Source organism: Gorilla gorilla, chromosome 5 (genome assembly GCF_029281585.2).
Source record: "Gorilla gorilla gorilla isolate KB3781 chromosome 5, NHGRI_mGorGor1-v2.1_pri, whole genome shotgun sequence".
Classification (NCBI taxonomy): domain Eukaryota; kingdom Metazoa; phylum Chordata; class Mammalia; order Primates; family Hominidae; genus Gorilla; species Gorilla gorilla.
The window spans coordinates 194,623,230-194,643,726 of record NC_073229.2 but is presented as its reverse complement, the minus strand read 5'-3'; the positions used below and the strand labels follow the sequence as shown (position 1 = coordinate 194,643,726).

Sequence of the window (20,497 nt, the reverse complement as noted above, 5' to 3'; positions counted from 1 at the left end):
TTCACACACACACAAATACGTATTCAATTCCATGTGGCTAAAGTGCCAGGAGGGAGCTGTAGGAGACAGGAGATGGCCTAGGACTCAGCCTGACTGGGGGTTTCAGCAGTACGTGCCCCAGGCACACCACGCCCTTTTCTGCACTCTGCCCCATCCTCTCCTCCTCTCATTCTGATGTTGTAAACTCCAGAGCCCTAGCTTTGCTTTTCAACCCAGAAGTCAATCCAGTGAATCAGAAAATCATCCCATGGTCATCTATATGAACATGTATGAAAGGGCTTTTAGCTTCACCAACTGTAGGTCTCACTCACCATTGCAATCTACAAGCTCATAGCATTTCCAGGTAACAGAGGGGTGAGAAAGGAAAACGCCACAACAGTTATCTGAAGAGGATGATCTTGGGGAGGAAGGAAAGGCATGCCAGCATCTGTGTTTCAGCAGCAACAGCCTCTGAAGGGCCCTCAGGCATCCCTGTCCCAAGTGCCCCCATCAGCTCTTGAGACTAGAATTGTACAGAACCCCAGAGACAGGTGTCAGAGGGAGCTCTGCGAAGATGGGGCTTTGTCTAGACACCTGCTTTGTATTTGCACAAACACTTTGCTGAACCAGACAGACTCTGCCTGTCTCAGCAAATGCTCATGTATACTTTTAAATTGCAGGTATCCATTTAATGAAGTTAATCAATGTTGGCAGGATGCTGGGTGCTGGAAAATAAAGAGGAGCAAGAACACTGTCCCTTTCCTCAAAGGGGCATTAGTCTAGGAGAGGAGGGAAACTGAAAACCCTAAGTGGGAAACTCTGGCTTCTCACCCACGAGTCCCCCTCAGAACACACACCAGACCAACCTAGCCAGGACTCTGGGATAGTGACTTGGCATGTGGATTCAGAACAAGACCTACAGCGTGAAAGGTGCTGCTGAACAAAGATAAATAAAAGGGACATCGCAGGCTCAAAGGAGGAGAGGTCGGAGAAGGTGGAGGAGACTCAGGGCCCCTGGATATGGAAGTTGGGCATTTTTCAGCCTTTGCTTCAGTGACTTCATGCAATGGAAGGGGCAGGCATCTCTCTCAGTGACTGAACAAGAGGAAATGCAGCACAAATCACCAGCACACAGCCACATCCCGAAAAAAACAAAACACATTTTTAAAAAATTATGTTTTGGCTGGGCGTGGCTGCTCATGACTGTAATCCTAGCACTGTGGGAGGCTGATGCAGGCCCATCACTGAAGGTCAGGAGTTCCAGACCAGTCTGGCCAACATGGTAAAACCCCATCTCTATTGAAAATACAAAAATTAGCTGGGTGTGGTGGTGCATGCCTGTAATCCCAGCTACTCGGGAGGCTGAGGTTGCAGTGAGCTGAGTTTGCGCCACTGCTCTCTAGCCTGGATGACAGGGTGAGACTCTGTCTAAAAAAAACAAAACAAAACATGATGTTTAATAAGTGCTTTCTTGATATAATCTCACTGTAGGAATGCCACGTTTCGCTGGTGCACACACTATCACGGCACAGTGATTACCAAGGAAATGGAGACCCAGAATTACTTTATTGTTATGATCCTGTAATCAAAATAAAGTAAAAACTGGGGCTTCAGGCCTTGCCTGGGACCTGTATTTTCACTAAAAGCTGCTACTGGCATAGACAATGATCAGTCATCACACTCTATGTTAACAAACACAGCACACACAGCTTGCTGTTTTCTGAGTGCCCCAGCAGGCCCCAGGCCAAGCTGTGCTGTACAAGGCTGGGGACGATGCTGCTGACACAGGTGTGACTTGCTGCACTCGCCATGCACACCAGGGACAGCGGTGGGTACAAGGCAGCCACATGCAGGGGAATCTTAAGAAGATGGCTTGAATTTTATAGTAAAATTTTATCTTTCATCAACTCACATCTTTTCCTTTTAATTTTCCAACCAAAATATGACCAAGAACTTCCCAATGATTAGCTATGAGGCACTAGAAAAAGTGGCTGAGGTACCAGCTCATGGAGTTCTCAGTGTGTAAGAGATGGAGCCGGAATTCCCTAACAGTCAGAGCCTCCATCTGGAGAGGGGGCTGGAGACAAAGCCAGCAGGAGGAGGGGTGATGGTTTTGTGGCTTTCAGAGCCCTGACATGGCAAAGATAAACTGATGGGGCAAAGAAAGGCAGAGGAATTTCTCGGTTTTTTCTCCAAAAAGAGAGCAAGAGCTCATTTATAAAATCATCATTGCCAGGGTGGTGGCTCCTGCCTGTAATCCCAGCACTTTGGGAGGCTGAGGCAGGAGGATTGCTTGAGCTCAGGAGTTCGAGACCATCCTGGGCAACATAGCGACACCCCATCTCTCAAAAAAAAAAAAAATACAAAAATTAGCTAGGCATGGTGGTGTGCGCCTGTAGTCCCAACTACTAGGAAGGCTGAGGTGGGAGGATGGCTTGAGCCTGGGAGGCGGAGGTTGCAGTGAGACAAGATTGCACCAATGTATTCCAGTCTGGGCAACAGAGCCAGACCTTGTCTCAAAAAAAAAAAAAAAAAAAAAGAAAACAAATTATTATTATTGCACCCTGGGATGAGAGCAAAATGACTTCTGAGCACACACCATGTGAGTGCACACACTGGGCCTGGCCCCACGGCAGTATATGTAGTACACACTCCACTCTGCTCAATGAGAGAATAACGGCAACCATGGCATCGTGTTCTACAGAGGACCTTACAAAATGATCTGGGCCTGTATCAGATTCTTACAGAACACTAGGAGAGTGGCAGGTAGATAATTCTACCTCTTTCCACATTCCTAGACAGTACATGGTATGCCCACTGACTGCAGACAGAAGCCTGAACCAGGATGCTGGACTCCAGGCCCACAAGGGCACCAGCTGTGGAGAGCTGGATGGCAGCAGGAGAGTGATCCGTAACCTTGAATGTCCACAGAAACATTCCTCCTGTCACATCAATAAACAGGGTACTGAGGGTGCCAGAGTTCATGTCCTCTTCTGCCCTGTCTCTACCTCCCCCCTTCAAGTTGTTTGAAGAGGGAGACCTCACAATTTACTTGTCCATAATATAATTCAGCCTATTGCTTAATTTACTTTACTTCTGTACTATAAAGAGGTTCTGGTCAGACGTGGTGGCTCACACCTATAATCCTAGCACTTTCGGAGGCTGAGGTGAGTAGATCACTTGAGGTCAGGAGTTCAAGACCAGCCTGGCCAACATCGTGAAACCCTGTCTCTACTAAAAATACAAAAATTAGCCGGGTGTGGTGGTGCGTGCCTGGAATCCCAACTACTCAGGAGGCTGAGGCATGAGAATCAGTTGAACCCAGGAGGTGGAGGTTGCAGTGAGCTGAGATCATGCCACTGCACTCCAGCCTGGGCAACAGAGCGAGGCTCTGTCTCAAAAAATTAAAAAAGAAAGATTCTAACTTAAATCCCACATACATCTATATGTATGTGTATGTATGATCACAAGGGTTGTACAAACTATGTATGAAGGATCACATGTCCTATTCAAAGTTCAATCGAGCAGGTATGTTCTCTAGAACCATATACTAGAAGCTCACACTGAAAGTTACAGACATGAATAGGAAAACTGGCAAACACATAACTGGCACTCAGAGACCTAACTACAAAGGGAAAACAACTGCCATCATTTCTGCTCACAGGCCTGTCCTTGGTATCCAGAAAACAGCAGCCTCCCGTCACGTGCACAACTATCCTTTGTCCTTTACTTTTAAAAGTCATGTTTTGGTTTTCTTAAACTGTAAGTAATACTGCTTTCCTTCTTTCTTCTTTACTTATAAAATTATTGCAGGTTAAGGGTTCTTGTATTCTTATGTATTTCTATGTATGTAAATGAATGTGTATATACATAAATATGTACTATGCACCTTTACACATATAATCCAGTCACCTAAATTTTTAATATGTATGTAACTATATATATAGTTTTAAGGCTATATTTGAGTAGGAAAGTAATGCTGGGCAAAGAACTAATAGGGTGTTTTAAAATTCACTATGAGCAACAGTGACTTACCCACTGCCAGAAGAGCCACCTACCCAACAGTGGCTGGTGACACCAGGGCACACACCTCTGTGGCTCAATTAGCTCATTATTGAGAAAGCCACCGCGAACTCCCAATGCAATACGACTGCAACGTGAAGCAGTCAGAACAGAGTCAGGCTGTGGGGAGGCTGCACCTGGATGCAACTCCTTCCCCAAACCACATCTCCACCTTTCACAGGAGGGAGCCAGGAGGGCTGCTGAGTGGTGACTCTTCCCTACCTAGGATATCAAGCCAGTCCTTGGCTGGTGGGGAGAGGAGCGAAACTCACATTCTGTTCTTAGTGCCATGGTTCGTTAGAAAAACCGCCCTCCTTGTGGAAGCATTTTCCTAAGGGACCTCAGGGATCACAAGCTGCCCAGTCACAATTCTCAGAAGGAACCAATGATTAATAATAATTGGCACGGTCCCACTTTTAACAGAACAGAACTAGAAGCATGGGACAAGTCTCTGCTGCGTTTGTATACACCAGTGCTGCTGAGTGGATGGCGAAGGGGAAGTGGCCTCTGTGTGATGGCTGAGTACTTATGGGAGTGCTTTTAAAACCAACCTTTTTCTACAGCATCTTTATTTAATCATGTCTTCCTCATGGAAAATGGCAGCATGGCCAGAACCCCGGACAGGGTGTCAAAAGCCTGGCTCTACTTTAGCCTTGCCAATTACAACATGGCAAGGGTGTGCACATCCACGGGGTGCGGAAACGAAGATCGAATGCGCTAAATGCCTACAAAGAACAGTACACCTTCTGCTGCATTTATATCTTGGTTTCTTCATTTTACAAATGAGAGGACACTGAGGCACACAGAAGTTTGGTTACTTGCTGTATGTCCTTAAGAACCTGCTCAAGACCCCACAGCTGGTGAAGGGCAGACCCAGCTCCCTCATCTGTGTGACTCTCAGACTCCAGTGCTATGTTGCCCACATGGCCTAGGACCAGAGAACAGGACCCAGGGTTCCTTTCTGTAATACTTCTGTCTTGTTGTTTAATTCTTCTGACAGGGAAGAGGGGAGCAGGTGAGGCCCCCAGACCATAATGGAAATGGCTCAGCAGCTGCTACAAACACCCACAGCCAATGGCAGCCACAACCAGGGCCCAGGAGGGAGGCCAGGGCTGCCGCTCAGCGTGAAGAATGCACATTAACCTACTGATAACTTAAAATTAACATTTTAAAATTCTGTTTTTGCTTAATGGAGGAAAAAGAGGCCACTTTTTGGATACTGATGCTATGAAATTTCTAATACAAAAAAAAATCTGGCATTGTTCATTAGTGGGACTGCTATGCTATGAGAATTAGTTTATGAATGAAACCTAGTATTGAAAGTTGTGGCCGGGTGTGGTGGCTCACACCTATAATCCCAGCACTTTGGGAGGCCCAGGCGGGAGGATGGCTTGAGCCCAGGAGTCTGAGACCAGCCTGGGCAACATAATGAGATGTTGTCTCCACACACACACATGTACATGCACATGTACACACACACATATAAATTAGCTGGGGTGGTGCATGCCTGTGGTCCCAGCTACCCAGGAGGCTGAGGTGGGAGGCTCACTTGGGCCTATGGGGCAGAGGTTGCAGTGAGCAGGGACTGAGCCATTGCATTCCAGCCTGGGCAACAGAGTGAGTCTTAACACCAAAAAAAAAAATAAGTTGTGAGGTGATTTTTTTTTTTTTTTTTTTTTGAGACAGAGCTTCGCTCTTGTTGCCCAGGTTGGAGTGCAATGGCACGATCTCAGCTCACATCAACCTCTGCCTCCCGGTTTCAAGCGATTCTATTGCCTCAGCCTTGCAAGTAGCTAGGATTACAGGCACACGCCTGGCTAATTTTTGTATTTTTAGTAGAGATGAGGGTTCACCATGTTGGCCAGGCTGGTCTGGAACTCCTGACCTCAGGTGATCCACCCGCCTCGGCCTCCCAAAGTGGTGGGATGACAGGCGTGAGCCACTGCACCCGGCCTAAGTTGTGAGGTTTGAGTAAAAGCCATTTATAAATGAAACTTAGTTTTTTCCATTAGAAAAACAAGTAAAACGAATGCAACTAAACTACAGCTATGGATAAACCAATAACCACGATCAGATGGCATTGATAAAGCAGAATTTTAAGATTCCATCCATAGGTGACTTGACCTTGGGATATTCTAACAGGAAACAACACCCAGTACCCAGGTCCACAAGGGTGCAGCCACAGAGGAGAGCTGTGGAACTTAGCTGTGATTGGGCCATTTTGTGAAATTAAATAAATAAGCACTCCCGGAGGGCATGTCTGAATACAAACAATAGAGGCTGCGGATCTCCTAGCTGAGGTGTACCCTCTCCCTCATATGAAGTTCTTTACTGAACGCTTGCCACAGGCAAGGCGCCAGGAGGGATCCAGGAAGGTGCCAGGCAGCCCCGCCCTTGAGCCAGCAGCCATCTGGGAGGCAGGCCAGGAGAGGGCCAAAACTGCTAACACCAGAAATTAATAAGGTTTATAGAGAACCACATAACCTATTCTCTTCAAATCACTAGCCTATAAAGGCAGTATTGAGAACTACAAGTTTCACAAAACTGGAACTGAGGCAGCACCTATTAGTACCTCATCTGGCTGCTCATCCCAGAACCCTTAAAGAGACGAAGACAAACTACTGCATCACGAAAAGATCCTGACTAAAATACCTTCCTGATCTTTTCTGTGAAACTTCAACTATAATGGGAAAGAGAAGGCTGGACTGCACAGCTGTCTTCCGGGCAGTGACAACTAACTGGTCACGTCTGTACCTGTAGATTTACAAGCTGCGAGGTGGATTTTCCTTGGAGGCACAAGGCCTGCGCAATAAAAGCATGCAAATCCTCCAGGCAAAGCGTGTCCACCTGAAAAGGACAGAGAAAGGCCAGTGTTAGGCTACAGGAAAAATTAAACATTTCTTACAAATTGATCTCAGTTATTAACTATGAGTGTGTGTATAGGTGCAAACACGCACACACAGGCACGTACAGGCACACGCACAGGCACCCACATGTGCACACAAGCACACAGAGGTGCACACACATAGGTACACGCACAGGCATGCACACACACATGGGCACACATGTACACACACAGGTGCACAAATAGGCACATGCACAGGCACACACATGGTGCATCAGACCTCAGGCAGCAGACAGTACGCAGGTGGAAAGAGCACAGCCTCTTCACACCATCCTTGGCTCCTGGCTGTGAAGCTCTCTCTATGGTGTCCCCAGTTGTGCACACAACTCACAGCCCAGCTGGAAGGGGACCCTGAATTTCTAGTCGGGTTAGACTCTAACAAGGCAGAACTCCGCAGAACATCTGGGAATAATCATGAGGTGCCAACCAAGACCAGGTCTTAGAGCCAGACAGGTGATCACGTTTGGGACAAATTGCACAGAGCAAACAGTTCAGGGGTTTTCAGAGAGCGAATATCCACAGCTGGGCTGAGCTGGGGTCATCATCCACTTTTGGCAACCTAGAGGAAACCTGTGTCCTCGAATCCTAGTTGAGAGTAAATCAGAACCCACAATATGAGAACCTACTAATCCTCTGTGGAATCAAGATGCAACAAAAGTGAGAAAAGGAAGGAGGGACAGAGGAACAAGAGACAGCAAAGGACAGACTGAGCACTGCTTGGTGTGGAGTAGATGATGGACATAAGGAGAGGGCGTGAAGAGCGGGGAAGACACGGACGGTCCAGACCCCATCAAGAGCAGACGGTGCCACCCCTTCCCCTGCCCCACACGGTGAGGAGGTCAAGACATTCCTCTCCCAGCCACCGCGTTCAGCTACCCAGATAAAGGTAGGACGTGCCCGCTGAATGAACAACTCCACAGCATCCTAAGGCCGCAAGAGCTGCTTCTCTCAGAAGAGCACCTTCTGCGGCAAGTAAAGGCTCGTGGAAAAAGAAACAGAAAGCCAACAGCAGACCCATGAATAACAACTTCACTGATTCTTCTTGGATATTAAAAATGGCTAACATGCCTATCTGCAATAAAAACGACCCCACCATAAATCAGAAAGACTCCTGTGCTCCCCTGGAGGATGGCGGCATTTGCTTCCACCGGGGTGGGGGTGCTGACTGCTGCTTGGACCTGCCAATGCTCTTACTCACCATGTCGCTATCCTAGTCCACTTTTATTCCAAGTAGGTATTACCTTGGAATAAAAGGAATATAAAATATATGCATTTCTATGATGTAAACTTACCTTTCCAGAGGATATTCTCAGATGAGTCTTTAATAAAATCATTTGTGGCTGTTGTTAACTGGGAGGTCAGACCAAATGAGAGTACAATTGACCCCTGACAATACAGGTTTGAATTGCATGGGTTCACTTATATGTGGATTTTTTTTCAACCAAATGCAGATGGAAAAATACAATGTTCATGGGATGTAAAACCCGAATATAAAGGGCCAGCTTTTCAAATCTGTGGGCTCCACAGGCTGACCGCAGGACTTGAGGATGCATGGATTTTGGCATCCTTGGGGGTCCTGGGACCAATCCCTCACATATACCAGGACACAACTGTATTTAGTTTCTCTGTCATTTTCATGCACTGAACAGTATGCTATTTTATCCCATATTACACATCAAAACATCGAATTTAGGCTTAATATATAAAACTGTAATATTTTTATAAATGTATCTTTTTAGCCTTATTAATTCTGAGAGTTATTATCCCTGGGAATAATACAGCACCTTCTTCATCTAGCGAATACCAAATTGATTTGTCAATCTGTTGTTTTCTAGTTTTTAAAAGTTCCAATTTAAACCTCTCCTTTAAAGACAAGTTACCAAGTCTGCTCATGCCAACTTGCACTACAGAGATTTTACTTAAAAGGTCTTTATTAATAGAAAAAAGGTAAGGTGGAAATTTTCTTCCTGACGCTTGTCTTGCTTCAGGCTTACATAAACAGGGATGTGATGTTACTGTTCTGGGGTCCTGGGCTTTTTCTGCTTGAAGTGAATTTAAAGAACTGACAGTCACCTGCACAGTGATGGGAAGGTAGAACTGCGCTGCGTGACCACACACAGGATCAGCAAGCATCGTTCATATGGAACAGCAGGCGGTGTGTCCCTCCTGGGGGGCTGACAACGGCCTTCCCATTGTTGTGCACACACGGTATCAAGAACAAAACACGTGTATTTTTATGGGTGGGAAAAGTCAGCTTACTGGCTATGCACCACTTCTCAAGTCCCACAATGACTCAACGTTAACTACAGACACCTGTAGATTATTAGAAAATAGAAAATATTAACCAATAGTGCATACATGCATATTTAACATATAATATCAAAAGAAATATCTTTTTACACTTTTTGCCTCCAAAGTTTAAGTTTGGGGGTACATGTGCAGGGTGTGCAGGCTTGTTATATAGGTAAACATGTGCCATGATGGGTTACTGCACAGATCATCTCATCACCTAGGTATCAAGCCCAGCATCCATTAGCGATTCTTCCTGATGCTCTCCTTCCCCGTCCCCGACCCCCTCACAGTCCCCAGTGTGTGTTGTTCCCTGCCATGTGACCCTGTGTTCTCATCATTCAGCTCCCCCTTATAAGTGAGAACATGTAGTATTTGGTTTTCTGTTCCTGTGTTTCTTTGCTGAGGATAATGGCCTCCAACTCCATCCATGTCCCTGCAAAGGACATGATCTAGTACCTTTTTATGGCTGCATAGTATTCCATGGTGTATATGTACCACATTTTCTTTACTCAGTCTATCACTGATATGCATTTAGGTTGATTCAATGTCTTTGCTATTGTGAATAGTGCTGCAGTGAACATACTCATGCATGTATCTTTACAATAGAATGATTTCTATTCCTTTGGGTAGATTCAATAATGGGATTGCTGGGTCAAATAGTATTTCTCCTCTAGGTCTCTGAGGAATCACAACACTGTCTTCCACAATCGTTGAACTAATTTACCCTCCCACCAACAGTGTAAAAGTGTTCCTGTTTCTCTGCAACCTCACCAGCATTTGTTTTTTGACTTTTTAATAATAGCCATTCTGATTGGCATGAGATAGTATCTCATCGTGGTTTTGATTTGCATTTCTCTAATGATCAATGATGTTCAACTTTTCTTCATATGTTTGTTGGCTGCATATATGTCCTTTTTGTTTTTTTGAGATAAGAGTCTCACTCTATTGCCCAGGCTGGAGTGCAGAGGCATGATCTTGGCTCACTGCAAGCTCCACCTCCCGGGTTCACACCATTCTCCTGCCTCAGCCTCCCAAGTAGCTGGGATTACAGGTGCCTGCCATCACTCCTGGCTAATTTTTTTTTTTTTTTGGTAGAGACGGGGTTTCACCATGTTAGCCAGGACGGTCTCGATCTCCTGACATCGCGATCTGCCTGCCTCAGCCTCCCAAAGTGCTGGGATTACAGGCATCAGCCACCGCGCCCGGCTATATGTCCTCTTTTGAGAAGTGTCTGTTCATGTCTTTTGCCCACTTTTTAATGGGATTGTTTTTTTGCTTTTTTTCTTGTAAATCTGTTTAAGTTCTTTGTAGACTCTGGATATTAGAACTCTGTCAGATGAATACATAGTAAAAATTTTCTCCCATTCTGTAGGTTGTTTACTCTGATGATAGTTTATTTTGTTGTACAGAAGCTCTTTAATTAGATCCCATTTGTCAATTTTTGCTTTTGTTGCAATTGCTTTCGGTGCTTTCATCATGAAGTCTTGATGCCTGTGTTCTGAATGGTATTGCCTAGATTTTCTTCTAGGGTTTTTATACTTTTGGGTTTACATTTAAGTCTTTAATCCATCTTGAGTTAATTTTTGTATATAGAGTAATGAAGGGATCCAGTTTCAATTTTCTGTATATGGCTCAGCCAGTTATCCCAGCACCATTAATTAAAGAGGGAGTCCTTTCCCTATTGCTTATTTTTGTCAAGTTTGTCAAAGATCAGATGGTTGTAGATGTGTGGTCTTATTTCTGAGTTCTCTATTCTGTTCCATTGGTCTATGTTTCTGTTCTTGTATGGGTACCATGCTGTTTTGGTTATGGTAGCCTTGTAGAATAGTTTGAAGTTGGGTAGCATGATGCCTCCAGCTTTGCCCTTTTTGCTTAGGATTGTCTTGGCTATTCAGGCTCTTTTTTGGTTCTGTATGCATTTTAAAATAGTTTTTTCTAATTCTGTGAGGAATGTCAATGGTAGTTTAATGGGAATAGCATTGAATCTATAAATTACTTTGGGCCATATGGCCATTTTCACAATGTTGATTCTTCCTATCCATGAGCATGGAATGGTTCTCCATTTGTTTGTGTCCTCTCTGATTTCTTTGAGCAGTAGTTTTTAGTTCTCCTTGAAGAGGTCCTTCACTTCCCTTGCTAGCTGTATTACTAGGTATTTTATTCTTTTTGTAGCAATTGTGAATGGGAATTTATTTGTGATTCGCTTTCCTGTTGTTGGTGTATAGGAATACTGGTGATTTTATATCCCGAGACTTTGCTGAAGTTAGTTCCCAGGGATAAAGTCAACTAGATCATGGTGGATAAGCTTTTTGATCTGCTGCTGGATTTGGTTTGCCAGTATTTTAGTGAGAATTTTTGCATCAATGTTCATCAAGGATATTGGCCTGAAGTTTTCTTTCTTTGTTCTATGTCTACCAGGTTTTGGTATCAGGATGATGCTGGACTCATAGAACAAGTTAGAAAGGAGTCCTTCCTTTTCAATATTTTGGAACAGTTTCAGTAGAAATGGTGCCGGCTCTTCTTTGTACCTCTGGTAGAATTCAGCTGTGAATCCACCTGGTTCTGGATTTTTGTTTGTTTGTTTGGTAAGCTATTTATTATTGCCTTAATTTCAGAACTCATTATTGGTCTATTCAGGGATTCAACCGGTCTATTCAGGGATTCAATTTCTTCCTGGTTCAGTCTCGGGAAGGCATATGTGTACAGGAATTTATCAATGTCATCTAGATTTTCTAGTTTATGTGCACAGAGGTGTTTACAGTATTCTCTGATGGTTGCTTATATTTCTGTGAGGTGAGTGGTGATAACCCCCTTATCATTTCTGATTGTATTTATTTGATTCTTCTCTCTTCTTTATTAGTGTAGCTAGTGGTCTATTAATTTAAAAAAAAACAGCTCCTGGATTCATTGATTTTTTTTTAAAAGGTTTTTTGTGTCTCTATCTCCTTCAGTGCAGCTCTGATCTTGGTTATTTCTTGTGTTCTGCTAGCTTTGGGGTTTTCTTTTGCTCTTGGTTCTCTAGTTCTTTTAGTAGAGATGTCAGGTTGTTAACTTGAGATCTTTCCAGCATTTAGTACTATAAATTTCCCTCTTAACATTGCTTTAGCTGCAGCCCAGAGATTCTGGTAAGTAGTCTCTTTGTTCTCATTAATTTCATTATTTAACCAAGAGTCATTCAGGGGCAGGTTGTTCAATTTCCATGTAGTTGTGTGGTTTTGAGTGAATTTCTTAATCTTGAGTTCAAATATGACTGCTCTGTGGTCTAAGAGACTGTTTGTTATGATTTCAGCTCTTCTGCATTTGCTGAGATGTGTTTTACTTCCGATTATGTGATCCATTTTAGAGTAAGTGTCGAGCAGCAATGAGAAGAACATATATTATGTTGAATTTGGGTGGAGAGTTCTGTGGCTATCTATCAGGTCCAAGTGATCCAGAGCTGAGTTCAGCTCATGAATGTCTTTATTTTCTGTCTTGATGATCTAATATTTGTCAGTGGGGTGTTAAAGTCTCCCACTATTATTGTGTGGGAGTCTCTTTGTGGGTCTCTAAGAACTTGCTTTGCGAGTCTGGGTGCTCCTGTACTGGGTGCATATATACATAGGATAGTTAGCTCTTCTTGTTAAATTGAATCCTCTACCATTATGTAATACTCTTGTCTTTTTTTAATCTTTGTTGGTTTAAAGTCTGTTTTGTCAGAAACTAGGATTGCAACCTCTGCTTTTTTCTGTTTTCCATTTGCTTGGTAAATTTTCTTCCAACCCTTTATTTTGAGCCTATGTGTGTCTCTGCACATGAGATGGGTCTCTTGAAGACAGCATATGGATGGGTCATGGCTCTTTATCCAGCTTGCCATTCTGTGCCTTTTAACTGGGGCATTTAGCCCATTTACGTTTAGGGTTACTATTGTTATGTGTGAATTTGATCCTGTCATCATGATGCTTGTTGGTTATTTTGCAGACTTGTTTATGTGGTTGCTTCACAGTATCACTGGTCTGTGTACTTCAGTGTGTTTTTGTAGTGGCTGGCAATGGTTTTGGCTTTCCATATTTAATGCTTCCTTCAAGAGCTCTTGCAAGGCAAGCCTGTTGGTGACAAATTCCCTAAGCATTTGCTTGTCTGAAAAGGATCTTATTTCTCCTTTGCTTATAAAGTTAGTTTGGTTGGATATAAAATTCTGGGTTGGAAATTCTTAACAATGTTGAGTATTGGCACTCAATCTCTTCTGGCTTGTAGGGTTTCTGCTGAGAGGTCTGCTGCTGGTCTGATGGGTTTCCCTTTGTAGGTGACCTGGCCTTTCTCTCTGGCTGCCCTTAACATTTTTTCTTTCATTTCAACCTGGAGAATCTGATGATTATGTGTCTTGGGGTTGATCTTCTCATACAGTATCTTACTGGGGTTCTTTGTATTTCCTGAATTGGAATGTTGGCCTATCTTGCTAGGTTGAGGAAGTTCTCCTGAATGATATCCTAAAGTACGTTTTCCAACTTGGTTCCATTCTCCCCATCTCTTTCAGGTATCCCAATCAGTCATAAGTTTGGTCTCTTCACATAATCTCATACTTCTTGGAGGTTTTGTTCATTCCTTTTAATTCTTTTGTCTCTATTCTTGTCTGCCTATCTTAATTCAGAAAGATAGTCTTCGAGCTCTGAGATTCCTCTGTTTGGTCTATTCTGCTATTGATACTTGTAATTGCACTGTGAAGTTCTGTGAATTTCTTATGTTGTGTTTTTCAGCTCCATCAAGTTGGTTATGTTCCTCTTTAAACTGGCTATTATGGCTATCAGCTCCTGTAGTTTTAACATATTTCTTAGCTTCTTTGCATTGGATTACAACATGCTCCTTTAGCTCCGCGAAGTTCATTATTACCCACCTTCTGAAGCCTACTTCTGTCAATTTAGGCATTTTAGCCTCAGCCCAGTTCTGTGTCCTTGCTGGAGAGGTGTTGCAGTCATGGAGGAGAAAAGGCACTCTGGCTTTTTCAGTTTTCAGCATGTTTGCATTGATTCTTTCTCATCTTTGTAGGCTTATCTATCTTTGATCTTTGAGATCTCTAACCCTATCCATAACCTTTGAATGAGGTTTTTGTGGGGTCTTTTTTGTTGATGTTGTTATTTTCTGTTTTTCTTTTAACAGGCCATTCTACTGTAGGGCTGTTGCCATTTGCTGGCAGTCTACTCCAGATGCCAGTTGCCTCAGTTTCTCCCATACCTGGAAGTACTACCAGTGAATACTGTGAAACAGCAAAGATGGCAGCCAGCTCCTTCCTCTGGAAGCTCTGTCCTAGTGGTTACTGACCTGTTGCTGTCCCACACCCACCTGTAGGAGGTGGCTGGAGACCCCTATTGGGAGGACTCACCCAGTCAGGAGGAATAGGATCAGGGATCTGGCTGCTTTTTGGTAGAGCCAATGTGCTGCACTGGAGGTGGGGGACCCTCCCTCATCCGGACTGCCTGTATTCTCCAAAGCTGGCAGGCTGACGCAGGTAAGTTGACTGAACTGTGGCCGTCCCTCTTCCTGGGAACTTGGACCCTTCTAAGGCGGACTCTAATTCACTGCTATTGGCCGGCTGGGATTCCAAGCCAGAGGGTCTTAAATTGTGAGGTGCCATGGAAGTGCAGCCTGCAGAATGATGCCGTTTGGCTCCTTGGATTCAGCCCCTTTCCTAGGGATATGTACAGACAGATTTCTTGTCTTGCCAGGGATCCCAGAACCGGAGTATGTAAAACTCTTGGGTCTCTCTGTATGCCTGAGCAGCTGCTCTGCTGAGACTCCAAACAGCTCTGTGTATCAGACTCAAGGCTGTGGTGGTATGGGCTCATGAAGGGATCTGATACATGGGTTGCAAAGATCCATGGGAGAAGCATGGTTTCCCAGGCAGGGTCACACAATCACTCACGGCTTCCCCTGGCTGGGGGTGGGGGTTCCTTTGGCTCCATACTGTTCCCAGGTGGGGCTCTGCCCTCCACCCCTAGTTTACTTCGTTCTCTGTGGGTTGTGTTGTTTGCCTACTCAGTCCCAATGTGAAAATCTGAGTATTTCAGTTGAAGGTGCTGAATTCACTTGCCCCTTTTCATTCCTCTCTGTGAGTGCCACGGACCGCAGCTGCTTCTAATCAGCCATCTTGGATTCATCTCCTCTCTTTTTACATCTACATTTTAAATAGTTCCTGCCATCCTACATTAATTTATAATCTGCTACGTCTTGAGCAAATAAAGAAGTAATCTACTCAAAATGGTAATGCAAAAACCAAGGTTTACATTGGTGCATGTGAAACCAATAATGAAGCAATAAAACCTCTAAGCACTACTTAACCATATCACATCTTACAAAATGCAAAATGTAGAGCAAGCTATAGACTGGGCAGAGCCAAGACGACATTTAGAAAGAAAAAATCAGTCCAAGATTCCCTTGAGATGTATTGCTACAATAAGAGTACATTTCTTAAAGACAATCAATAATTTGTAAAGTAAATTCAGGTTTGAAAAAATAATTATATAATTGTCTGTTCCAGGTAAGTGAACACTGAAAGGCTATGCCAATGGAGACCCACCATATAGGGAGGTCAGAGAAGCTGAGACGATGGCTTGAAGGAGTGAAGAAAGCTTATGAGACATCTCAACAGCCTGAAGAAGTAGACACTTTGTCAACAGTGGGACAAAAATCATCTTAAATCACATAGCCAGGGAGGGAGGTGGGGAGGAGCAAAGCAGAGAAAGAGGGGCTGGGAGATGGGAGCATTCTCAGCCTTTCTTTTACTAAAGGTGTCCAAGCACTATTGTGCATGTAGAAAACTAGTAAAAAGGTGAATCTTTTAACTGATTTTTATGATTTTCACATATAAACTACGTATAAAGCTAATGCAAAAGAAACAGTCCACCTTGTCGAGTGAGCCTAAATGAAGGATCTACCACTACAATCTCTAGCTCAGCAGGATGGGAGGACATAAATAATGAAGGTTATGACACCTGAAATCGCCCCAACAGCCCTAGGAGGCAGCTACTAAGATTATCTCATTTTCAGATTAGAAAATGAAGGCATATAATCAATAAACATTTGCTGGATGATGGAATGAAACTGACACAGGAAAAAGCTGAAGTAATCTGTCCAGAGGCAAAGAGCTACGAGAAACTAGGTCTCTAGCCAGGTCCTTTCTCACCTTTACACTAAAACCCAGAAACAAGAACCACCCCCTAAACAATGCCACGAGGACAGAGGAGGTACACTATGGTCCACGAAGTTTGAGAAAGTTTAGTCAAGGCCAGAGCAGCTTCCACCACCTGCAAGATTCCCTAAGTCTCTAATACGATCTCTAAAGCTGAGGTAGTGACAGAGTTTCTCGTACGTATTTTGCCATACAATCTTCTTTTTATTTTTAGAGCACTTCAAAGGACTAATAATGTTCCATGGAACAGACATTGGAAAAAGACGATCCGGGACACCAGCCACGGCAATATCCCACACGCTCCCTCTCATAAAGTAAGCGTAGGCTGCAGTGACTAGAACGGGCAGCTGGACATTACCTGGACAAAGAGGTAGATCAAGAGGCAGCACAAAGCTTGAAACGGGCTTTCGACAGCCTGCAGCTCTTCTCTTGAGGAGGAAAGATTGAAACAGGCTAGGAGTGTGTCCAAGCGCCGAACCTGTATTTCTGGCTCTTGGTTCAGCCATAATATTTTCAAACTAGGCGTTCCCCCTAGTTAAGAAAAAAAGTCCATTAACTATTGTTCTTTGCAGCACAGAGTTATAATATGCTCCTTGTAGAAATACAGTAAAAGGAAACAAATCTCTTCCCTTCCTGATGTAAAAGGAACTAGAAAGTAAACATGATCAGATTAGTGTTTTTCTTTAAAAAGCCCAAACCTAAAGGGCTGGCATACGTACGTTTCAATGAAAACATTCCTTCTTTTTTTAATGGCTAAATTTTGAGGGATACTGCACTTTCGACCATTAAGAATGCTTTCAGAACATCTTTCAAATGCGCTGTCTCAAGGATATAACAAGGCACTGCCGCCCTGCAATATCACAGCTGATGGAGCACTTGGATAAAACACCATCCATCTACCCCTTAGTTTGCTCTCTTACTCTCTTAAATTAATGGTTTTCAACCTTTCATGTGCAAAAGAATCAACTGCAGAGATTGTAAAAAAAAATGCATTTTCCTGGGATCTATATGCAGAAACTCTGATTTGATTAGACAGGTATGGGTGCCTGGAAGTCTGCATTTTAACAACTCAGAAGACTTGGATGCAGGCAATCTGTGGACCCCAGGCTTTGGAAAGCACTTTCCTAAAACTATTAAATACACAGAAATTCCTAAAATGTAATTTTTAGTGTTTCACTTCTATATTTTATATAGATGTTTAAACTATTAAAATCAAAAGAAAAACACCCTTAACTCATTGACTGAAACCACGACAAATGATGACGACTCACACTGAGTTGCAGATGCAGGTGCAGCTCTGCTTCCACACTCTGACAAACAGAAAGGTGCTGTTTCTAAGGTCAGACTTGTTAATCTGTGACTGCCGAGATGTCCTCCCTTGCTATCCACAGCTGTGATTTTCTGTGAGGACCACTTGGCTATAAAATATATGCCAAAAGCTCAAGGCTGGCTGGGATCTAAATGTCCCTTTTGTTTACTAAGGAAACAGAACCTACTAACCAAACGGCCTCAGAGTCAAATGACCCAAAAAAGGAAATTCTTCTCTTTCTTTTCTTATGTTTCCTACGAAAGCACTGACTACTCTCAGTGGTATATTTCCCGCCATCAGAAGTGAAACAACTCAACAAATCTCACTTACATTTCCAAAATGGCTGAAGTATTCCCTCCTCCTGAAAAGCTTTTTCATTATTTATTTTGAAGAAAGAAAAAACATATTTTTCTCTTAAGAAAATGCTAAGGATAATTAGCAAAAACAAAACAACCCTATGGCAGTAGTACTTAAGATAGAGATGAGTCCAAGACAACCACAAGTGTCAGTAATTACTTCTTAGAAACATACTTTCAGGAGAATAATCAACTCAGGCAACGTGTGCAGTCTCGGGACAAACCCAGCTCCTGACTGTTTTTATGCAGCCCATGAACTAAGAAGGGCTTTCATATTTTTAAGTGGTTGAAAAAAAAACCAAAGTAAAAATGATATTTCATGATGCAGGAAAACCACACAAAATTCCAATTACAGCATCTGAGGCTGAGGCTTTACTGGACCATGTATGCACACGTGGGTATCGTCCACGGTTCCTTCCAGGCTTTAATGACCAACCTAAGTAACAGAGACCATGTGGCCTGCAAAGCCTGAAATATTTTCTACATTACCCTTCACAGAAGAAGTTTACTAGTCTTGGATCTAAGGTAAGTAATGAATCTTCCATTATCACAGTTATTTCAAATATACTAACGATTTTGAAAATCATTTTTTGACTACAATTCAGACAGGAAAGTATAAAGAAGAAAATAAAAACAATGTACAATTCTACCACCCAGATATAACCATATTCTGAAATACAAGTTTCTAGTCCTTTTTTAATGTGAATAAGACATTTATGAACATGGCTGAAAGGTCATGTCCCCATCAGCGTGCAGGGAGATGGACAGTGGAAAGATTTTACCTGTGTTTCATTGCTTACACATGAAAATTTAATACAAAAAAAAAAAGATTCATTACATATATTTAGTAGAACCCAGTACAGCCATGTGCCACATAACAACATTTTGGTCATTGATAGATCTCATATATAATGGTGGTCCCGTAAGATCACAATACCATATTTTTACTCTACCTTTCCTATGTTTAGGAATGTTTACATACACAAATGCTTGCCACTGTTACAGCTGCCTACAGTATTCGGCAGCCACACGCTTCACAGGTTTGCAGCCTGGGAGACACAGGCCACACAATTTAGGTTTGTGCAAGTACATTCTATGATGTTCTCAAGAGAGAATCACCTAGCGGCGCATTTCTCAGAACTGATCACTGTGGTTAAGCAATGCAGGACTGTCTAGTGGAAATGATCAATGAGAGACTTCCTGAATACACAACTAGGAACTTGTGATCTCTTACTCACTCCCTACAGGTTCAGACTCCATGAGATGGGCTTAGACATCCAAGGAAGAGATTTCCAGGTATCTGTCTAATAAACAAGACAGGAAGGAAGAAACACAAAATCCATCAATTGTTTACCAACATTTTTCCTACCATATTGTCACAAAAGTTTCTATGAAGGCTGAGAACTGAAGCTCCATTCATATGCACTGATACATACAATTGTAGGTGCTCTGCACCTGAGTGGCCCCACATGAAAGATGAACAGCTGCTAGCTACCTTGGAAGAGCTTGCAGGAGAAGGTTGTGCAAATATTACAAGAGTGCGAAGGTTTTATGACAGGAGTTCTTTCCCTTTTTTTGGAGACAGTGTCTTGCTATGTTGCCCAGGCTGGTCTTGAACACCTGGCCTCAAGTGGTCCTCCCACCTAGGCCTCCCAAAGAGCTGGGATTATAGGCATGAGTCACCGTGCCCAGCCTGTTAGAGTTCTGAAGGTCAAAGAGAGTAACAAACAAATTGGGGCAGGGCATTAATAAATTTTCATGGAAGAGACTGGTGGGAACATTGGGCTCGACTTTGCTGGATAAAGGACACTTATAAACAAAACTTATTCTGGGATTGAAAGGAGGCAACAATGGACAGTGATAAAAGCCTTCCAGCCTTCCTGCCCTCTACCCAAGCTTCCAACCAATCACATGCCAGGCACCACAGGAGGTGCTGACACAGGGAAATGACTCACTGTCTGCCCCCGGGAACATTTACAATCAGTGGAGCACACTGACACTAGCCAAATACACTCATGTCCAACTACAAAGCGTAGGGCAGAGGACTCCTGCTGCAGGGCAGAGACATTGTGAGGAAGAGACTTGAGCTGAGATTTGAAGAGGGGGTAGAAATGAACAAAGACAAGAGAAGAAAAGGGGAAGTTCAGGGAAGGGAAATGTCCCAAGTGCAATAGGAACACACTGGAGGGAAGCCCTAAGGAAGACCACCATCAAGTCTGCTATGCAGGAGGACTCTGGCAGCAGTGACTGCCAGCTGACTGGGGGAATATAAAGGGAAAAACAAGAGGCAGGCAAAGAGGTGAGGGACTGGATCCACGAAATGATTAGGGGAAGTATGCTGAGGTGATTGGGACTCCAGATCTACGGACTTGCCCAGGTGGTGGTGGGGACATCCACTGCAAGAGGACAGTGGGATTCCAAGGTGGGGCTGC

At 43.5% G+C, this 20,497-nt stretch overlaps 1 protein-coding gene across 14 annotated transcripts in view; it reads right to left on the bottom strand.

Annotated features, from left to right (window-relative positions):
* FAM120B (family with sequence similarity 120 member B) overlaps nucleotides 1-20,497 on the bottom strand; it is a 98,689-nt gene that overhangs the window by 38,759 nt on the left and 39,433 nt on the right. For 10 of the 14 annotated variants that reach the window (XR_010134421.1, XR_010134423.1, XM_063708016.1 and 7 more), the window contains 2 exons: nucleotides 16,759-16,931; nucleotides 6,796-6,888 (listed from right to left, as the gene is read on the bottom strand). Coding sequence is in view for 9 of the 14 variants with exons in the window: in XM_063708016.1 (XP_063564086.1) it covers nucleotides 6,796-6,888; nucleotides 16,759-16,931 (266 nt within the window). In the remaining 5 variants the exon portion in view is untranslated. Of the gene's footprint in view, nucleotides 1-6,693; nucleotides 6,889-16,758; nucleotides 16,932-20,497 lie in introns of all 14 variants that reach the window. The other 4 variants (XR_010134422.1, XR_008680971.1, XM_055391228.1 and 1 more) reach the window with 2 other exon arrangements.